Consider the following 21941-nt stretch of genomic DNA (forward strand, 5'->3'; position numbering starts at 1 on the left):
CCTTGTGCGGGTTCAGGCTGACTAGGCTCGCTTTCTTCTTCCTGCTCCTCCTGTTCTTCACTGCTCCCAGATTTAGGCAGCTAGGCTTTGGCAGATCAAAATGACCAGCAAGAGAAATAGAGGAAACTAATGAAACATTCGAAACAGGATCAACATATACATACTCTACAACATTATCAGGCTTATCTGGAGAGATAGAAATAACAGAGAATGGAGTAGATTTTGACCTGGTTTCAAGAATCTCCTTCCGACGTTGTACTTCATGATGAGCCAGTTTCTAGTAATGCTCCTGAGCCGATGTTCGAAGGCGAATGATATCTTCCCATTCCAAAGCTCTCTTCCCGAAGAACTTCAGAAATGCCCCTGCCCTATTTCCATCTTCTGTATCATCGATGGTAGCCGGAGTGACATCGTTGTCTATGTCTGATGCCATCAACATCAGTGTAGAAGTATCATCATAAGACATTCCTTCAAGGAATTATGGAAAGTTGGAGATTATTGTCACAATGATCTCGTCTCTAAGAACCGGGTCAAGCTTAAATTTGTTCTTCATAGCAAGCTAAAGGAGTGATCTGACATGCTTGAGAGCATTCTTAGGTGAATGGTCCTTCATGTAAAGCTTAATCATCATATTCCTCACTGCGTCAACCATGGTTACTGAGATTTTCTGAAAGGGTGAGGAGATGCAATCGAAAAAAAAACCTAGAATGAAGCTTAGAGATATTCAGAGGGTTTGGGAGAATTCGAATGTGGATAGTGTTTAGAGAGAGAAGAGGGTAATTAATGCGATTGATTTGATAAACATGCAAAAGCAATTTTTACTAACACGACTGTACAGCTATTTTTTTCGGCTTAGAAAAGACTTCTTCAAGAAATAGTGTAGGCTTTGAAATAGGGATATCAAATCCGAATTTGAATTAGACAGACCAGATCAATTCGAAGAAGGAAATATTGACTATAGTGGACTCAAATACCAAAGGATACCCAAAAGGCAACAAATTAAACTGAGAGTCCTTAACCTTCTTCTAATAGGATAGACTGACTTAATTATCCATCCGATAGACTCCTAGAGCAGACTTGAGAATCTCAAATAGATTTGCATCAAGTGGTTTAGTCAGTATATCCGCCAGTTGTTTTTCATTCTGTACATATTCCAACTCGATCTCCTTAGATTCAACAAGATCCCTAATGAAGTGGTGTCTTATGTCGATGTGTTTAGTTCTCGAATGTTGAACATGATTCTTTGAGATATTTATGGCACTCATGTTGTCACAATAGAGTGTCATAGATCCTTATGGTAACCCATAGTCCAATAGCATCTGCTTCATCCATATGAGTACAGCATCCACCAACAGCTATATACTCTGTGCCTCAGCAGTACTTAATGATATGGAGTTCTGCTTCTTACTTAACCACGATATCAGTTTTTTCCTAATGAAGAAACAACCTCTAGAAGTGCTCTTTCTGTCATCCACATTTCCTGCCCAATCAACATCACAATAAGCAACTAAACACACATTGTTTTCCTTGGAATACCATAACCCGTATTGTTCAGTTCCCTTGACATACTTCAAAATCCTTTTAGCAGCTATCAAATGAGATTCTTTGGGGGCTGACTGATATCTTGCACACATTCCAACACTATAAATAATGTGTGGTGGACTGGCTGTCAGATAAAGAAGACTTCCAATCAAACTTCTGTACACAGTAAAATCCACTAGTTGACCTGCATTATCTTTTGATAACTTTGTGGAAGTAGAGATGGGTGTTCTAGGTGATTTGCACGATTCCAGCTCAAACTTCTTAATTAGATTTTTAGCACATTTTTCTTGAGAGATAAAGAATCTATCAGCACTTTGTTTCACTTGAAGACATAGAAAATACGTTCGTTGACCAACCATAGACATTTCAAAATCTTTCTTCATAACATCTACCAAATCTTTAGTATACTTTTGTAGAGTTGATCCAAATACAATATCTTCCACATAGATTTGAGCTATAGTAACATGCTTTCCAGTAGACTTGACAAATAAAGTCTTGTCTACACTTCCCAGATCATAACCATGTTGAAGAAGGTACTGAGTTAGACGTTCATATCAAGCCTTGGAGCTTGCTTAAGGCCATAAAGTGCTTTCCTTAACTTGTAGACATGTCCTGGGTACTCAAGATCCTCAAATCCTTTAGGTTGAGCCACATAGATATCTTCATGCAAATAACCATTCAGAAATGTTGTCTTTACATCCATCTGAAACAGTGTGAAACCCAGAAAACATGCAATATCCAGTAGAATTCTGATTGATTCCAGCCTAGCAACTGGAGCAAATTTTTCATCATAGTCGAAGCCTTCCATCTGAGTGTATCCTTGAGCAACAAGTCTGGTTTTGTTTCGAGCAACATTCCCTGCTTCATCAGTCTTGTTTTTGAAGATCCATTTTGTTCCAATCATGTTCACACCATCTAGTTTAGGTACAAGATCCCACACATGATTTCTCTCAAACTGATGTAGTTCATCTTACATAGCCTTTACCCAGAGATCATCTTATAGAGCTTCCTTAACATTCTTAGGCTCTATCTTTGAAGTGTAGCAAGAATATCCAGCCAACTCGATCAAATTGTTCCTCACTCTACTTCTTGTGCGAATTCCATAAGTCGGATCACCAATAATGTTAACTGACAGATGATTTTTCTGAGTTCTGGAAGACTTGTCCCTTCCATCACGATCAGACAGAGGTTGACTCATCCCAGTTTCATCTTCATTTGGTGGATCATAAGATGCAGGAGGTTGATCAACTTCTTCTTATTCATCTGGTGACTTTAATAAAGTGTTAGGTACTGTCTCAGATGTAGAATCAGAGACTATTACGACTTTAGGCTCATCTGGCTCATCATCTACAACAACGTTCCCTGGCTCCATGATTGTTTGAGTCCTCCTGTTATATACCCTATAATCTCGACTGTTTGGTGAGTATCCAAGGAATACTCCCTCGTCGCTCTTGGGCTCAAACTTTCCTTTTTGTTCTCGATCAATCAAGATAAAACATTCAGTACAAAAAATATGGAGATATTTCAAGTTAGGCTTTTTAACTTTCCATATTTCATATGGAGTCTTAGATGTACCGGGCCTTATATAGATACGATTTATGGTATGACATGTAGTATGCACTGCCTCAGCCCAAAAACATTGTGGTAGACGTGATGCATTAAGCATAACTCTCTCCATTTCTTGTCGTGTTCGATTCTTTCTTTCCACAATGCCATTTTGTTGAGCAGTCTATGGAGCAGAGAACTCATGTGCAATTCCATTCTCTGAGCAAAAGTCTGAGTAAGATGAGTTTTCAAATTCCTTAGCATGATTACTTCTGAGACGTAGGATTTTGACTATAGGTTCATCTTTCTCCTTTTGAAGTCTCACACATAGTGTTTTGAATGCTTCGAATGCCTCAGATTTCTCCCTTAGAAAAGATACCCAACAGAAACGTGAAAAATCATCAACACAAACAAATATGTATTTCTTACCACCAATGCTCTTCGTTTGAGTTGGACCCATCAGATCTATGTGAACCAGTTCCAAACATCTCTCAGTGGTAATCATATTTACAGCTTTATGAGGGGCTCTGGTTTGCTTTCCTATAGCACATGCACCACAAACTCCTTCATGATCCACTCTCAACTTCGGTATGTCTCGAACAACATCAAGTTTGATCAGCTTGTCCATAACTCGATAGTTCATGTGATCCAGACGTCGATGCCACAGCTTAGATTCTTCTGACTTTGACTTAAAACAGAAAGCATCATTAGTTAAAATATAACAATTATCTGAAGAACGTGTACCTTCCATGACAACTTGATCTGACTTATCACGAATGCTATAACAGTCTCGGTTGAAGTAGACATTCCAATTCTGATCACAAAGCTGACTAATGCCTATAAGATTAGCTTGTAGACAATTTACTAAGAGAACATCATCCAGATGAGGCAATCCCGGAACATTTAGAGTGCAAGACCAATTATCTTGCCTCTTTGACCATCTCCAAAAGTCACTGAACCATTGCTAGGTTGAACAGATGTTAGATACTTTGAGTTTCTAGTCATATGTCTCGAACAACCACTGTCAAAGTACCATCTGGTTTCAGTCATTGCAACAGACAACACAATGGTTGGATAGCAAACAACTTCTTACTTTCTAACCCAAACTTGTCTCTTGAAAGGAGCAATAAACTTGTTCTTGTACTTCTCCTTTCTTTGATCTTTGTAGAAATAGTAGCATTCTGGTCTTGTGTGACCTCTAACTTGACAATAGTGACAAGTGACAACTATGAACATACTTCTTGAATCGGATAAACTTGCCCTTGTTTCTGGAATGAAGCGATTGAAACTAAGTATGCACAGGTTCAGGCTCAGACGTAGAGTTTGAAGTGCTTCCTTTGACAAACACAGGAGTAGACTTAGATGATTTTCCCTTTCGAATCCAAGTCATATTCTACTATTTGACTTTCGACCAGAATCCAGTATTTTGTCCAAAGTTGAAGTAGTGTCCATCATCGTGATGTTCTTCTTCAAATCTTCTAGTTCCTAGATCAACTTTCCTTCTCGAGATCTGATCTGAGGAATAAGATCATCCCTCATTACTAAATCAACGTTCAGCTTCTTCAAATGTTCATCTAGTTGTCTTAGATCCTCATTCAGACTTTTGTTGATCATCACTAGTTGTTCCCAACTAGCAACAAGCTTAGCAAATTCAATCTCTAACTGAGTATGCCTCTCTTCAAAATCATCTAATGACATATATGTTTCATCATCATCATCATCAGATTCTGAGTGAGTCTTTGTTATAGTGAAGAAAGCAACAAAGTTTCCTGTATTTTAATCAGACCCTTGGTCTGCATTATCTTCTTCATCATCTCTCAATGTTGAAACAAACATAGACTTCTTCATTTTCAGATACGTTGCACACTCAGACTGTATATGACCAAATCCTTCACATTCGCGGCATTGAACACATCGATTTAGAGTTTTACCTGAGGAATTCAATGTGTTCTTGTACTGATTTGAGCGAGTAGATTAACCAATCTTCGATGGTGAAGGGATTGATCCAGATTTCTGATTTACAGAGTTTCCACCCTTAGATTGATTTCGATTGGTCTGCCCTTCATTTCTACGCTTAAAACCCTTTAAGATCTTCTTGAAATTCTTTGTCAGTAGGACTAGAGATTCGTCCTCGGTATCTTAAGAGTCGGACTCTTGATCAGCCTCGGTGATGAATGCCATAGACTTTCCTCGTCTGCTTGAACTCGGGTTATCATTAGCTAACACTTCAAGTTCGTAAGTGTGTAGACTCCCCATTAGTTCACCAACACATTTCTTTTCCCAACTGGCATTTTCTTGGATCGCTGTCACTTGCATTCGGAATCTCTTGGGCAAAGATCATAATATTTTCTTAACAACTCGGTCTTCTTGATATAGCTCACCAAGAACAACCGTTCTATTCATCAAATCTTGAATTCTGCTATGGAATTTCGAGATATTTTCATCTTCATCCATTCTTAGAGCCTCAAATTCTGACAATACCATCTTAAGCTTTGACTGTTTCACATCACTGGTACCTTCATATCTGGTTTCTAGAATCTACCAAGCAATTTTTGCCTCTTTTACACCTGTAACTTGAGTGAATACGGATTCATGTAAAAATCCTACAATCAAATTCAGGGCTTTGTTGTTGAGATCAGAAGCAGTTATCTCATCATCAGTCCAGTTGGCCATAGGTTTAAGCGTAGTTGTTCCAGTAGCGTTCTGAACTATGGGAGGTGTCCATCCAGTGAGAGTGGTACGATACACCCTTGTTCCTTGAGCTTGAAGATAGATCTCCATTTGAGCTTTCCAGAATTGGTAATTGTGACCATCCAATTCAGGGGGTTTCGTGTTTGCATCTATCTTGATACAATTAGACAACTAGCCAACAACACAGACAGAGATAAACACAAAAAACAGATAGAAAGGATAATAAACTCTATTACGAAAACACAACAAAAAACTTTTCCCGTAAGGATCAAGTCACTATGTAGACTTAAAAGCTCTGATACCAAGTGTGATTTTGTGTGAATTGATAACCTACAATATTGATCTACTTGTTTTATCAAACAGTTGGTGCGCAGGTTTAACACAAGCAGTAAACCAGATAATCAAACAGATAAACCAACAGAAAGCAAAAGCGCGGAAAACAATTGCAAAAAGTAAATCAACACAGAGATTTGTTTACCCACTTCGATACAGTGTGTATGTACATCTGGGGGACGATCACCGATGCATCCAATCCACTAACCACAACTCCAATGTACAAAGGTAGAGAAATGATCCCACCCAAGTGATCTACACAAGGTTAGCACCCAGTCTACAAAGATTTAGTGGATTGTTGAAGATGGAGAGCCATACATCCAGAAGTCTATGATGTCCCTTCAATGGAGAGCTAACTCTAATGATGTCCGCTTCAATGACGCAGTCCCACACTGTCTCCCACAGCTGAGTGATATTTGCGTCCATTGTTTAAGCACAGTTGGATCTTTTCAAGTTCATCTTCTTAATTCACCATGAGCTTTTCAGTCTTGAGAAGAGATGATAACCAAAGAGAAAGACTTAGAACAATGAGTGCTTTTTTAGATTCAAGAGACGTAGAGTGCAGTCGTTAACCTTTTCTTAAATCAGCAACTCACTATATAAATCTTTGGTTGAGGGTAAGGAGCACGTAATCAGAACGCACGTAATCAGAACGTCAGACAGCTTCTATACCAGATTACGTTCATACCCTTTGAGGTGTCCAATTAAGTAAGGACTTTCTTGAAATTTCACCTAAAGCCACAACGGGCATCTGCTAGCACATATGCTCCTTCAATAAATGTCTTCCAACGGCTTTTAAAACTTCAGACACGCTTCTGATGGATTACCTGATCAATCATGTCTTCTTTCTTTAAAGCAGACTGACTCTACGGCTTTTAAAATTTCAATATATATATATATATATATATATATATATATAAGTTGAAGCGTATAGTTCTACTTGATTTTAATTAACACATTAACATACCATTAACTATATTAAATTTTGAATTAACAAAAACTAACTAAAGGTAAGAAAGTAGAATCAGGAACACAACAATTGTTTACGCAGTACGGAACTAAACTCCTACGTTTACGGCGCAACTCACGACAGCCCAATCCACTAGATGTTCACCAAGATTACTACGGGTTTGATTATGAAGGCCTTAGCCACATAAATCGACTTCAATCTTCACAACACCTAACTTTGGAGAGGTGCGTGCATGTTAATATCTTTCTTCAAGCTTCAACACTGTTGAACCAGCTTCAGGCAGATTAATACAGAGAGATTATCACTTCAACACATAATAATAGACTGATAAACTGATTAATATAGAGAGAATAGTCCTTGGAATGATATCAATAAAACCGTGAATCATAATGATAGGAATCCAATCCTTTTATACTAAATATAACGTAACTAACTTCCCATAATGATGCTGACCAGAAATCCTTTAATAAATGATACCCAACACTTTAATTCAGGCTGAATACTAGTTCTTCACAACTAAATTTAGTTGGAGAAACCCGCTGAAATATACGCTGACTCTGATCCAGCGTGAATAGAGTCTGACACAATTCCTGATAAGAATACGGTCCAAAGATTACACCTAATTAAATTCTAACCTTTGTGAAATAAATTAGCCAATTATAATAAGGTTAAATGTGTATCATTTGTACTTTTACAATCTCCCCCTTTGACAATTTATTTGGCAAAACTAAAAGCATATATACTTTGGTCAAAAATAAAACATATTAAGTGATTTCATTAATAAATGGTCTTTAGTATATTTGTTTAACCTAAAAAACCTATAGGTAAGAATGTTTAAGAGATTACCAAAACATTTGGACCGTTACTCCATCCATAGAAGATAATCCAATGATCAATATACCACATCAACCACCCTGCTGCATCGAATAAGCACCATACAACCAACTGATAAAACATAACCATACACCAATAAGATAAACCAAATAAGATAATCAAAAACAATATTCAAGAGCACTGTTAATAAGAAACTCATACTGATAAAATGATAACCAAATAAAGTAGCCAAATATATCAAAAGATAGAGTAGCTAAATATCCAAGCTAAACATCCAACCAACGAAAGTATGCACAATACTGTCAGAAAGCAACAAAAGTACTAGTTTATCATACCAAAACAAACCATAACAAACCATGCTCCCCCTTATCACACTCCCCTTTTTGCCAATAAATTGATAAAGTGGTGAACATCAGTGGTGAGCATCATCGGGCTGATGGAGTGTAACTAGAATCAGAAGAGCCTACATAACCAGAAACAGCATCATTAGAATCGTCTGCTGCATCAGAGCCAGAAGTAGCACCCCTGTTGGCTAGAATTTCAGCATGCAACTTTTCCAGCCTTGAAATCTCGCGCAGATGCACTTCCAGAATCTTCTCTAACCCTGCAACCATAGTTTGTTGAGAAGTGAAAGACCTGCGAAGTTGAGCAATCAAAGTCTTAATTGTATATGCCAGCTGACGGTGAGTAATCAACGCTGGAGGCTCATTAGGCATAGAAGAAGAGGCAGGAGCTTGAGATGACTCTGTCTCATTATAAAACGCTGGAGCAGATGTAGAAGGCATTGGAGCAGTAGAGGCAGGAGGATCAGCAAGTGTGGCACGATCATCATAATGCTGTCATTGGACCAATCGATCATCAAAACCATATACACTAGTATTTTCAGCACCAAGTTCATCCTTATAGGGCTTGAATCCTTGCTTCTTAAGAATACCATAGATGAGGTTGGGGAACAGAAGAGCAAGTTTCTCCGAGATAAAGTGCGTGTTCACAGCGGGTATCCAATTTGCAGTACCAATTCGCAGAAGAACAGAATACATAGTAGTGAGAATATACGATTGTCATGGATGAACACTTGATGGAAGTGAGAAGATACGATTGTGAATGTGTCCATTATAAGATTTGTGTAGAATTCGGCAGTCAACCATGGAGAATATGGACCAAATGATTTTTAAGAGATTGAAGAAGGTTCTACTCACAGAGAAGGGGCAGGATGTTGCACTTTGCATACAGATCTTCCTCATCAATTGACTTTTTCCAAAATGAGCTCTCTTTTGGAATGAATCTTCCAATCATCCATCAGATCAGGTGACAATAATATAGGCCTGTAAGATTTTGATTTTGACTTCTTTGAACTTTTGGGATTTGAAGCAGAAGCAGGAGCATGAGAAATAAAGCCAGTGTGAGATCTAGTCATTCTGGACGGAACAACAAAACTCCCCCTCTTTCTATGCTTGGTTTCAGAAACAAATATGACCTCATCTAGATCATCCAATTTTCTATTTTCAGGAGCAGCCTCAGAAACACTTGCAGAAACAATTTTTTCTTTCCCTTTACGAGAAGGTTTCTCAAGGGGCACATGGATTATAGGCACAGACTCTGGGGAGCTGGACACAAGAACATGCTCATACCTGAGGTTATACAAGAAAATGGACACTAATATAGAGAGATCAGGTCCAGAGACGATTTGGCAGATTGAAAAATTGTGCAACATTTCTAATGGCAAAATCAGTAGACACAGATTTGGCAACTTCAGATACAGAAATTAAATTAGGCACGGTAGACATATTGTCATGAACAGATTAGGCAGGAATAGATTCAGAGATAGGCAAAGCAGTAACAGATGTGACTCCTACTGGAACAACAGAAACAAATGTACCAGTTTCACAAATAGTCACAGAAGCAGATACATTGGGAGCAGACGCATTAACAACAGGAAAAGGTCCAGAATAGATGTTTGTAGATAGAGGAGCAACAGTAATTCCCTCATATGAAGACACATTTGGCAAATTTAACAGAATAGATAAAGGCATAGATGACATATGTGGACCATCAAATTGAGCATGCATATGAACTAAAAAAATTAGCTTCCTAGAAGCGGGTAATGAGGAAATACCGTCTAAAGATTCAGGGAAAGAAGGTACCAAAGCATGAGATTGTTGTCTTGCCCATTGAAGAGATGCTTGGACTTCGGCTTCATCAATTTCTTCGCTGGTGTCACATTTCACGCAAGAGCTCAGATTTGTCTATACTCCTTGTGGTCAAGTCTTCCACAAGCTTGAGATTTTGTTCAATGGTTTCCAAGACCCTATTTTTGGACGCCGGTGAGAGAGGGGAATCAGCGTCGATTATCTGACGAAAAAGGGCAAGCCTTTCTATTTTGATTTGTAGATTGAGAAAGGATTTTCCATGGTTTGGAGCTTTGAGAGATTATGGCGATGGAGGAGATGAATAGGTGAATAAGACGAAGTGGAAAGATGGGAGTGTATCGTGCAAATGAAAGAAGAGAAAAAAAATTAATTGTTTAAGGGTTTTCTTGGGAGAAGAGAGACCAGATGTGATAGGTAAGCAAAGGTGATGGAGGTTGATTTGATCTCTATTCAATAGCTTTGCGATAAGGATGATTATAAAAAAAATATAAGCCAAGACTTTAGGGAATTAATGAACAGAATGCGAATGGGTTTTTGATATTTGAATTTTCAACTGAGGAGATGAGCAAAGCTGCGAGAATAATGTTTGAAACAACAAGTAAAATTATTAGATAGCAAAACAATATTTTATTTAAGAAATTATACCTGATTTAAAAAGGATATTCCTTTAATTGGAGAGATTGCAAACTCCCAAAGCCGCTCGCAGAATTTCAAATCTCGATTTATCCAATGGCTTGGTAAATAAGTCTGTCAGGTTCTTTTCAGTGGAAACATAATCTAGCTCGATTTCTTTTTCTTCAACTAATTCCCGGATAAAGTGATAGCGAATATCGATGTGCTTTGTCCTGGAATGCTGAATTGGTGTTTGGAAATATTAATAGTCCTGGTGTTGTCACAATATAGAGTTATGCTATTCTGATTTTGGCCATGGTCAGACAGCATTTGGCGCATCCAAAGTAATTGAGTGCAACAACTACCGACAATAATATACTCAGCTTCAGCTGTACTGAGTGAAATTGAATTTTGCTTCTTACTTAGCTAGGCGACTAAGTTTTTACCAATAAAACAGCAACCACCAGAGGTGCTTTTTTCTATCGTCAGCATTCCCGGCCCAATCGACGTCACTAAATCTTGCAAGGCTTAAATTAGTATCATTAGAATACCAAATACCATAATTTAGCGTACCTTTGATGTATTTTATAATACATTTCACAGCCTTTAGATGAGATTCTTTCGGGTTAGCTTGATAACATGCGCACATCTCAACGCTTAGCATGATATCCGACCTACTTGCTGTAAGGTATAGTAAGCTTCCTATCATACTTCTATATAAGGTAGGATCAATAGAGACTCCTTTTCATCCTTGAACAGCTTAGTAGAAGTTGATATTGGGGTTCTTGCATCTTTAGCAGATTCTAGACCTTCTTCAATAGGTTCTTTGCGTATTTTTCTTGAGAGACAAAGATGTCTTCACCTGTTTGGTTTACTTGTAATCCCATAAAGTAGGTCAGCTCTCCAATCATGCTCATTTCAAATTCTTGTTGCATTATTTTGACAAGTTGATCAGTTGCACTTGTCTGAGTAGATTTAAAAATGATGTCGTCAACATAAACTTGAGCTATAGTTAAGTGTTTACTTGACCGTTTGATAAAGAGTGTTTTGTCAGCTCCCCCTCGATTGTAGCCATGTTGAAGGAGATACTGAGTGAGTCTTTCATACCATGAGAGTGTTTTGTCAGCTCCCCCTCGATTGTAGCCATGTTGAAGGAGATACTGAGTGAGTCTTTCATACCATGAAAGACCATACAACGCTTGTGGCCTGTGGCCTGTTTTAGACCATACAATGCTTTTTCCAACTTATACACATAGTTCGAGTGATGAGGATCTTCAAATCCTTTTGGTTGAGCAACGTAGATATGTTCAGTTAGATATCCGTTTAGGAAGCTCGTCTTAATGTTCATTTGGAACAATTTGATCTTTAAGGCACATGCAATAGACAGGAGTAGACGAATTGATTCTAGACGAGCAGCAGGTGCAAACGTCTCGTCGTAGTCGATTCCTTCAATTTGAGACTAGCCTTGTGCTACAAGCCATGCTTTATTTCGTGCAATGTTGTCGGCTGATTCTGTTTTGTTTCGAAAGATCCAATTGGTACCTACAACATTAACACCGTTAGGTTTAGGAACAAGAATACATACCTTATTTCTTTCAAATTGTCCTAGATCTTCTTGCATGGTCTTGATCCAGTGCTCATCCGATAAGGTTTCCTTTACATTTTTTGGCTCAATTTTCAAAGTATAGCACGCATATCCGGCTAGTTGAATATAATCGCGCTTTGGTTTCCCTTGAGTCCAGACGCCAAAACTTGGATCTCCAATTATATTCTGGATTGGGTGGTTTTTCTGGATGCGAGTTGGTATATCAACTTCACTTTGTTCTGACTCAGATTCAGTGTTTAATTCTGGATCAGGTTGAGCATTCGCTGGACTTGGTTCAGTAGATTCTGGATTATTTGTTATAGGTTCCGACACTGGTCCAAGTTGTGATATTTCAGCTACTTCATCCGATTGATCATCAACCACAACATTGGTAGATTCCCTAATGATGTTGGCGATTTCATTGTACACCCGATATGCTCGGCTTTTGTCGAGTATCCAAGAAAAATCCCTTTGTCGCTTTTTGGTGGGGGTGCGTTGCGGGTATGCACCATCTTCGCTTGTAGCGGAGGCTGCCATCATTAAACAGTTCGAATGGCCCGTTCTTCCCTTCGACCAGGCTGAGTTGTATCTTTCTAAATTCAGGATCTTGTGATTGTCCGGCTTTGATTTCTTCGAATAGTGTGGGTATGATCCTGAGATTAAATAGTTGGATCTCCGAATCCGCTGGTTTTTGCTCCACTATTTCTAAATTTAACTGCTGGAATTCCCTACATAGTTCGTCTTCCAGTACCCACATGGTGTTAAGGGAGTGGCTCGTTTTTCGTCTTAGTGCTCTGCCGCTATGTTAGCCTTGCCTTCGTGGTATTGGATATCCAGGTCGTAATCTTTTATGAGTTCTAACCACCGCCTCTGTCGCATATTCAGGTCCTTCTGAGTGAAGATATATTTCAGGTTTTTATGGTGTGTATAGATCTTGCATTGTGCCCCATATATATAATGTCTCCAGATTTTTAGAGCAAAGACAAAGGCTGCTAGTTCCAGATCGTGAGTAGGGTAATTTTCCTCGTGGGTTTTGAGTTGTCTGGATGGGTATGCTATTACCTTGCATCCCAGCCCCTTTTTAGAAGCGTTGCTGAAAACTTCGAATCCTTTTATTCCCGAGGGTAGCGCCAATACTGGGGTTGTGGTCAGTCTTTCCTTTAGTTCTTGAAAAGCCGAAGTACAACTGGCGTCCCATCGAAAGGGAATTTCATTCTTCATGAGTCTCGTCATGGGTTGGGCTATTTTGGTGAAGTCGGGTACAAATCTCCGATAGTAGCTGGTCAACCCAAGGAAGCTCCTAATTTCTGGAACTGTCTTTGGTGTCGGCTGGTCTTTGACTGTGCGGATCTTGGTTGGATCCACCCAGATTCCCTCTTTAGTTATCACGTGGCCCAGGAATGCCACGCTGTCTTGCCAGAATTTGCATTTGGAGAGTTTGGCATATAGCTGTTTTTCCCTCAGGGTTTGTAAGGTCGTGCGAAGGTGCTTCTCGTGTTCTTCCTTGTCGTGTGAGTAGACCAGGATTTCATCGATAAACACAATCACGAAGTTATCTAGGTAGGGCCGAAATACACGATTCATAAGATCCATGAATACTACGGGGGCATTGGTCAACCGAATGGCATTACTGTGAACTCATATTAGCCGTAGCGAGTTCGGAAGGCTGTCTTCAGGATGTCCTGGTTGGCTACTTTTATTTGATGGTATCCGGATCTCAAGTCAATTTTCGAGAATACCCCCGCGCCTTGGATTTGGTCAAACAAGTCGTCTATTCGAGGGAGAGGATACTTGTTCTTTACGGTAACCTAGTTCAATTCCCGGTAGTCAATGCATAATCGCATGCTCCCATCTTTCTTTTTGACGAATAGTACTGGTGCTCCCTATGGTGAGGTGCTGGGACGTATGTACCCTTTATCTAGCAAGTCCTATAGTTGTGCTTTCAGTTCTTGCATTTCTCTTGGTGCCATCCTATAGGGTGCCTTTGAGATAGGGGCGATGCCCGACATTAAGTCCACGGTGAATTCCACCTCCCTGGGTGGGGGTACCACGGGGATCTCATCTGGGAAGACATCCGCAAATTCGTCCACTACCAGGATTGACTGCGGTTCGTTACTTCCGGCATCCAAATCCTCAATTGAGCACAAAAAGGCTTCGCACCCTTTTGTTAAGTATTTCTTCATCTTCATCATTTTTACTGGCTTGACCTCCGAGTTCTTGGTGGATCCGCGGTAGAATACCCGTTTCCCGTTTGGTCCCCTTAAGACCACTTTTTGTTCGCCGCATAGGATCTGTGCCTTGAATTTCCCCAACCAGTCCATTCCTAAGATTACCTGTATTCCGTCCATCCTGAACTGGATTAGATTGCTGGAAAATTCTATTCCACCGATGGTGATCATTATGTCTTTGTACATGCGATCACACTTCAGCACTTCACCTGATGCCACCTTGACTCTTAATTGTTCCCCCGTGCTCGTGGTTAGACCGAGTCTTGCTGCGAATTCAACTGCTATGAACGAGTTGGTGGCTTTTGAATCAAATAGTCCGACGGCGGGAGTGGCTTGCACGAGGAATGTTCCGGTCACCACATCGCTGTCCCCGGCTTGGGCCCTACTCTTGGCATGGATCCTTCCCTGGGTGATTTCCGCCTCCTCTTCTGGGACCTGTGTCGTTGTCTCCCCCAGACCTTGGGGTGGAGTGGCCCTGGCGACTTTCAATCTCTGTGGAGGGATCATGGGGCTTCCCTCGATTTTTCTTTTGTGTGCTTCCAGTGTTCTCAGTGGGTTGTGTTGTACTCGTTGGAGTTCGGCTACCTTGGCGTAGGCCTCCTCGAGCGTCTTTGGTTTGGTTGCGGTTAAGGCTTTTCGATTTTTGAAGCTAAGCCCGGTAACGAACCTTTTCACCTTGATGGTTTCTGTAGGGGCCAACCCGTTGGCGAGGCGGGCTAACTCTAGGAATTTCTTATGGTATTCTTCTACTGTGGCGTTCCCCTGCCTTAGGTGCAAGAATTCTTCGCTCATAGCCGTACAAATATGTTGGGGGTAGAAACGTTCCCTCAGTTTGGTTTGTAAGACTGACCAGCTCATGCCTGGTTCTGGTCCTGCCTGTGCCCACCATACGTCGGCCTCATGCCGGAGGTAGAATGAGGCTATCTTGGCTTGATGCTCCCCTGGACAACCTGTTATCTCGAAGATCTTGTTGAAGGTCCGAATCCATTCTTCGAGTGTTGCAGGATTCTCTTCCCCGGCGAAAGAAGGGGGGTCATATTCCCTAATTCGACGTGCTAGGTCGTGGTCTCCGTCTATTGGGGCTGGATTGTTGTTGGTTGTTAAGGCATGGTTCAGTGTTTGAACGATCTGAGTCAATCGTTGCAGGTTCTGAGTCAGGAGATCGGGGTGTGAGGTTCCGAGGTCTCTGGTTGTTCTCCTGATGGTGCCATTCCGATCGTCTACAGATTCAATACCGGATGTGGGTGTAAGTTAGGGGTTTGCGTCTCTGTCTGTAAGAATTTCCTACGCTAAACGCAGGATATATATATATATATATATATATATATATATATATATATATATATATATATATATATATATATATATGTATATATATATATAGGCACAGGTTAAGGAAAGTTAAACATAGGATGATAAATAAACTCACTGCCTCACCACGCGTCCTAGTATCCCTAGCTCTTATGTGACGAAGTACCTAGAATTCGAACTTATTGTCCTAAAATCTTATCTTAGGGTCTCATTCTAGGGTCCGACTTAGGCTCTGATACCAACTGTAACACCCATATTTTTAAAACTTTTAAGCTTATGAAATAAAGGTAAATCTATTGATAAATCCCAAACATAGCATAAACAAAACATAATAGTCGAGGTGATATGCCACATCTAAGCTAGAGAACTTAGATGCACAGGCTAAACTAACCAATCTAAACATAAATCCATAAATCCATAATTGCATACAAATCAAGGCTCGCAGGCCGTCTAAGTAAATCTAAGGCTATTCAGATTAGATCCGGGAATCCAACTAGCGCACTCCAAGCTACTAATCTGTACCTGAAAAACATGCGGTGTAACAACCGTCAGTGAATAATGCTGGTAACCCACTCCAACGTGTTAAGTACAATATAGGTAGATATAAGAAAATCATTTTGAAACTGGAATACATATATAACTTACGAGACTCTAATTTAAATCCCCGACCAAGGCACAAGACATAACAATAGACTCGACACTATAGAACAATCATAAAGACTAGCATGCGTCTTAAGAATACGATACAAGACATAATAGACGAATATGCTCATAAATAGCAAATAGAGACAACAAGGGCATTCAACGACAATCAATTAACAAGTAACCATCAAAGCACACAATCCATCTTCCAACCTTATACCAAGTTCCAACCTGGTGGCTACCCTCCGTCCTTATATCAGTTCCAACCTGTACCTCCAGGCCACCCTTATATCGACTCCCTTATTCCTCCGAGCAACTACATGCCCCCGCCGACAAACCACCTATCAACCACCAACATATCAAGATAGCGTCGCAGTGCCATTCGCATGATCCGTACATCTAGTACCAATACCAAGGGGTCAGCGCGTATAGCCCCGACATGGCACCGCAGCACTTATAACCTGACAAATGCTCAACGGCAAGGAAGTCGAAGGTGGGTTTGTGCCTTTAGCACAGTAACCGCTAGGTCAGTACCTTTAGTACAATGACCGGGCACTCGTTGTGCCAACCGCCAACAATTCTTTTCCACCAATCACAATCTCATCTTTATCATCGTCATTAGTGACACCGGTCATTGCGCAATGACCACGATACTCATCATCATTCAATCAACACATAATTAATCAATAACAATCAAGACATAACAAAAATGACACGTACTACACATAAATTCCTAGAACGGTATTCAAAACATCAAACAAGACTCATATACAACAAACCGGGTATAACGGGACACAACGGGACACGGAGAAAAACACCACGATCCACATCAACTTTCCAGCGGGTGGGCGGCGGCCTACCGTTCCAGCGGGTGCCCGACGGGCAGACCACTGCCCGCTGGAACAATGTTCTCGGGCAGCGGGTAAGTGGTGGGCATTCGTCCCCCCCCCCCCCCCACCTACCCCCACTGGTACACAGGCAACTTTTCGGTCCCGGGATCTCTCGTGGAACCCAAGACCATGTCCAAACACATTCCAATGCACCACAACAATATCACGGATTCAATGAACGGAAATTAAACCAAGAATCATTCCAAATACGTTCTAACACGATTCCTAAACATGCCAAGACTCAACATCGATGATATAACGGTTCAGGAGCATCCGGAACCGCAAGAACATCAAGAAATCTAAATGCAAGGTCCTAAAAACAAGTTCTAGGCTAGACTCAACACCTAATCATGCATAATCCCACCCAAATATACCAAGAACATCACAAAAACGAGATTCACGATATAAACCCTAGGGACAAGCTCTAGACATAATTAAAATACAAGATCATTCATATAATCAGTCACAATATCAAGAACATCAAGATTATCAAATAAACACAATATAAACCCTAGGCAAGGCTCTATCAAGACTTAATCACAGAATTACACATACGATTATCAAAGGAGCCAATGAATAAGATATAGCAAGTAAAATAGGTTTTGTAAGACATGGGTTACCTCTTAGCCCTAACCAATATCCTTCGCTACTAAGGTTCTTCTCTAAGATTTTTCTCCCAATTGATCTTCCTAGGCTTGTTGGTGGGGGATTTCCTTGACTGGATTACCTGAGAGTATTTTCGAGTGAGAGGGAGGTGAGGAAGGGTTCTATTTGCTTCCTAATCCTCTATTTATATGTTTAAGGGAAACCTATTCAAAGTCTGAATAATAAGGCCCACTTTCCTTATTCCCTATGGGTTTAAGGTTCCTACTCAGGCAAAGGTTCACGGTTCATTGTGGACCGCCTGGATTAATTAAGAGAATTATAATTGGATTAAATCCTTCTTAATTACTTTAATTAACGGAATCAATTTAATAATTAATTCGGATTTGAAGGCCGTAACACGGGGTGTTACGCCTGTGACATTTAAGGTGCCAACTCCAATGACCTTGCCATTGACACCATCACCAAAGGTTAATTCACCTTTACTTTCCTTGATATCGTTCAAATACTTTGCATTTTCCGTCATATGATGCGAACAGTCGCTATCAAAATACCATTTTTCTTCTATACATGTACTTTTGGTATGAAACGAAACATGACAAATATAGTCAATTTTCTTAACCCAAATTTATTTAGAAAATGGTGTGATGTGAAGCATTCTAGAAGTATAAGCATTCAGGTCTAATGTGACCGCGAATCCTGCAATAATGGTAAATGGGGTTATAAGACTTGAAAACACGTATGTTTTGCCATACTTTACCATGATTTTGTCGAGCTGAGCTTGACGTAGGGATATCGTTTGGATCTGGTCCAGATGCTTTGACGAAGACGGTTTTGTCTTTGTTGTTACCATCGATGAAGCCTAGGCCGAACTTGGTAGTTGATTGTCTTCCTGAATCGAGAATTTTGTCAAGAGTGGAAGTGGTGTCCATCATTTGGATTTGCTTTTTGAGAGTGTTCAGCTCCTGCTTTAGAGCTTTTACTTCCTACTTCAGCTTTTCATCTCGATCAAGAGTAATCTTAAGGGATAGATCACTATCAACTACCTGACCCTTGTACACTTTTCTAGCATTATCTAATATCCCAACCTCACTAGACAAAGAACGATTAGCTTTAAGTAAAGCCTCCCTGTAACACCCCGTGTTACGATCCCTAAACCAAATTAATTAATTTATCACCCACCCTAAAAAGGGAATTAAAATCCATTAATTAGCCAAAAAGGGGTCCATCATAGTCCATGGGCCTTTATCCCTAAAACCAATCCCCTAGTCCTATAGGAAATAGAAGTAACAAACCCATACCATTTAGACCCCAAGTAGGACTCTTAGATAAATATATATATATATATATATATATATATAACACCCCAAAATTTTTCAACTTTTAAGACTTATATAATAAAGGTAAGTTTTCATTGAATCCCAAAACATAATGTAATGAGTACGGGGTGCTATGCCACACCTGAGCTAGAGAACTCAGGTGCACAGGCTAACTAACTAATATCCTCAATAATGTAAATGCATAAGCATGACACGCAGGCCGAAAGGGAAACTATCTACTTCTACGCTCCAAGACTCTAGCGCGCTCCAGTGTCTACTCCTCTGTGCCTGAAAGCCAAATATATCTGTTCAGCGACAGATGCTGGTAACCCACTCCAACGCGTTGAAATACAATACATATAGGCATATATATAGATATAAGAAAAACCATTTCGAAGCATGAAGATATATCCTAAGAGACTCTAGCTTTTAAAACAGGGAATAGACTCGACAGACAGGGATAATCACAGTCATGTAATTCACAAGCATAAGGAACAGACTCGACAGATAGAGATAAGCACAGCCAATAGTCATAACCAAGCATATACGGTTTACTAGCATGTATCCTATGGTCACATTTTCATAACATTCGTAACATCAAACCATCCATGTCTCATCACATAGCACACTTTGTTGGCGCCACAGGACCAATCGCATGCCCATACATGAGGGTCAGCGCATATAGCTCTGACACGGCCCTGCAGCACCCTGCCCCGTATCGCAACACGGAGGGGTCGATCGCAACTGACCGATGAACCGCAGCTCATCATAATGTTTGATCGCAACCAAACAGTGGACCGCAGCCCAAGAGTAGTCATCTGACCGCAGCCAGGAATATGAACCGCAGCTCATGTAAAACGTTTGATCGCAACCAAACGGTGGACCGCAGCCCGAGAGTGTAAATCTGACCGCAGCCAGCTTCTGAACCGCAGTTCAGGAATAACCAATTTGATCGCAACCAAATTGGGGTATCATGCACATATAACACATAGCAAACACATGCAACCCACATTGACACATTGGGAAGGGGGAGAAATCGTATAACGAAACCTATGCGTGATCATCCACATACTAAGAATAATCCTAAGGGGTTCATACTTCTTACACCTAGGCCAGCGGGATACCAATTCAACTAGCATGCAATATACAAGACTCATTCAACCTATGAATGGTACCCGAACATCAAAACTAGACATAGGCACGATAGACGGAGTCCGTTGGGACACCACGGGGGTCGGGGGAACATCAAACGGGGAAGCCGGGATCCCAAAGTGGGACTATTTCCAGCGGGTAGCTGGTGGGTGAGGGGTCACCCGCCGGCTGCCCGCCGGTGGCAAACTTTCGGGCAGCGGGTGCTCGGCAGGCAGTCGCCTGCCCGCTGCCGGCGACGTCCGTCCTGGCCGTGGGTAGGTGGCGGGTCCCCTACCCCCACCTACCCCCCACTGACTCTTTTTCGCCAATAACGCCCCGGGAACCTTTGTGGAACCCGAAACCATGCTTAGACACTTTAAAACGCAACTGATGGCAACACGTAGACAATTAACGGATCAAAAGCGAGAAACATACGGCACATATCCTATCATGCTTTCTAAACATAATTAACACCCCAAACATGCGAATTCCCACCCAATACATTAAGAATAACATCATACGAGTTCCACGTTACATCCTAGGGCTCTAATCACAATTAAATCATCAAGAACGTAACCCATCTTTTAATATCAAGAAATATCAAGATTCATCAAGAACATCACACAATCATCAAGAAACCCTTATCATCATCAAGAATATCAAGATAAAACCATATCACCAATTATCAAGATCACATCATCAATATCATAACAATTCATCAAGACACAAGAATATAGGAGGATGCCTAAGAGGGAGATCATAGCTAGGAAAATAGGTTTTGTTGAGACATGGGTTACCTCTTAGCCTTAATTGATTTCCTTGGCTATGAAGGGTCTTTCTCTAAGCCTTTCTTCTTTCTTGATTTCTCCTAGGGGAATTCTTGGAATTCCTTGTGTGGTGAGAGATTATTGTGGTGGGGGTTCTAGGTGCTTCCTATGTCCCCTATTTATATGTCTAAGAGTCCTAATTAGGGCCAAAATACTATAGGCTTGCTAACTCTATTCTTTTTAGGACTAGGGGTTGGGTTTTTAGAGGTGAGGCCCACGGACTATGGTGGGCCTTTTCCTAATTAATTATTGTAATTTAATTCTTTCTTTGGATAATTGGTTAAATGATTAATTGGTTTTAGGGGTCGTAACACGGGGTGTTACAATATATATATAGGGTCATAGGAGGCACCTAGAACTCACACCACAATAATTTCTCACCACACGAGAAGTTCCAAGAATTCCCTTAGGAGAAATCAAAAAAGAAGAAATCTTAAAGAAAGACCCTTCATAGCCAAGGAAATTAATTAAGGCTAAGAGGTAACCCATGTCTCAACAAAACCTATTTTCCTTGCTATAATCTCCTTCTTTGGCTCCCTCTATATACTTGAGTCTTGATGAATTCCTTTATGATATTGTGATATAATCTTGATTGATTGATGTGATGATTTTATGAAGGATCTTGATGATCTTGATGTTAAAAAGAGGTTCTTGATATTTATGTGATAATTCTTGATAAATCTTGATGGTTCTTGATAAAGTAAATAAAATATGATTTTTATGGTTTA

General features: G+C 40.3%; 2 protein-coding genes across 2 annotated transcripts; both read right to left on the minus strand.

Annotated features, from left to right (window-relative positions):
* Positions 1-277: 277 nt before the first annotated feature.
* LOC109191137 (uncharacterized mitochondrial protein AtMg00810-like) lies at positions 278-1907 on the minus strand. Its single transcript, XM_019341719.1, has 2 exons — positions 1364-1907; positions 278-468 (listed from the first exon to the last, which is right to left on the minus strand). Exons 1-2 carry the CDS (start codon positions 1905-1907, stop codon positions 278-280), a joined length of 735 nt encoding a protein of 244 aa, XP_019197264.1.
* A 7227-nt stretch (positions 1908-9134) lies between these two features.
* Positions 9135-10122, minus strand: LOC109191347. The gene is made up of 2 exons (XM_019341979.1): positions 10060-10122; positions 9135-9546 (listed from the first exon to the last, which is right to left on the minus strand). The coding sequence occupies exons 1-2, from the start codon at positions 10113-10115 to the stop codon at positions 9159-9161; spliced, it is 444 nt and encodes a 147-aa protein (XP_019197524.1). The 5' UTR covers positions 10116-10122; the 3' UTR covers positions 9135-9158.
* Between the last annotated feature and the right edge of the window lie 11819 nt (positions 10123-21941).

Source organism: Ipomoea nil, unplaced genomic scaffold, assembly GCF_001879475.1.
Source record: "Ipomoea nil cultivar Tokyo-kokei standard unplaced genomic scaffold, Asagao_1.1 scaffold0205, whole genome shotgun sequence".
Taxonomy (NCBI): domain Eukaryota; kingdom Viridiplantae; phylum Streptophyta; class Magnoliopsida; order Solanales; family Convolvulaceae; genus Ipomoea; species Ipomoea nil.

What these genes read in the sequence shown, in the direction of transcription:
- LOC109191137 (XM_019341719.1), bottom strand. Translation starts at nt 1,907, where the DNA reads ATGTCTATGGTTGGTCAACGAACGTATTTTCTATGTCTTCAAGTGAAA. An exon ending in AAGTACTGCTGAGGCACAGA is followed by an intron (nt 469 to 1,363) that starts GTATATAGCTGT and finishes AATTCCTTGAAG; the next exon opens with GAATGTCTTATGATGATACT.
- LOC109191347 (XM_019341979.1), bottom strand. Translation starts at nt 10,115, where the DNA reads ATGAAGCCGAAGTCCAAGCATCTCTTCAATGGGCAAGACAACAATCTC. An exon ending in GACAACAATCTCATGCTTTG is followed by an intron (nt 9,547 to 10,059) that starts GTACCTTCTTTC and finishes GTATAACCTCAG; the next exon opens with GTATGAGCATGTTCTTGTGT.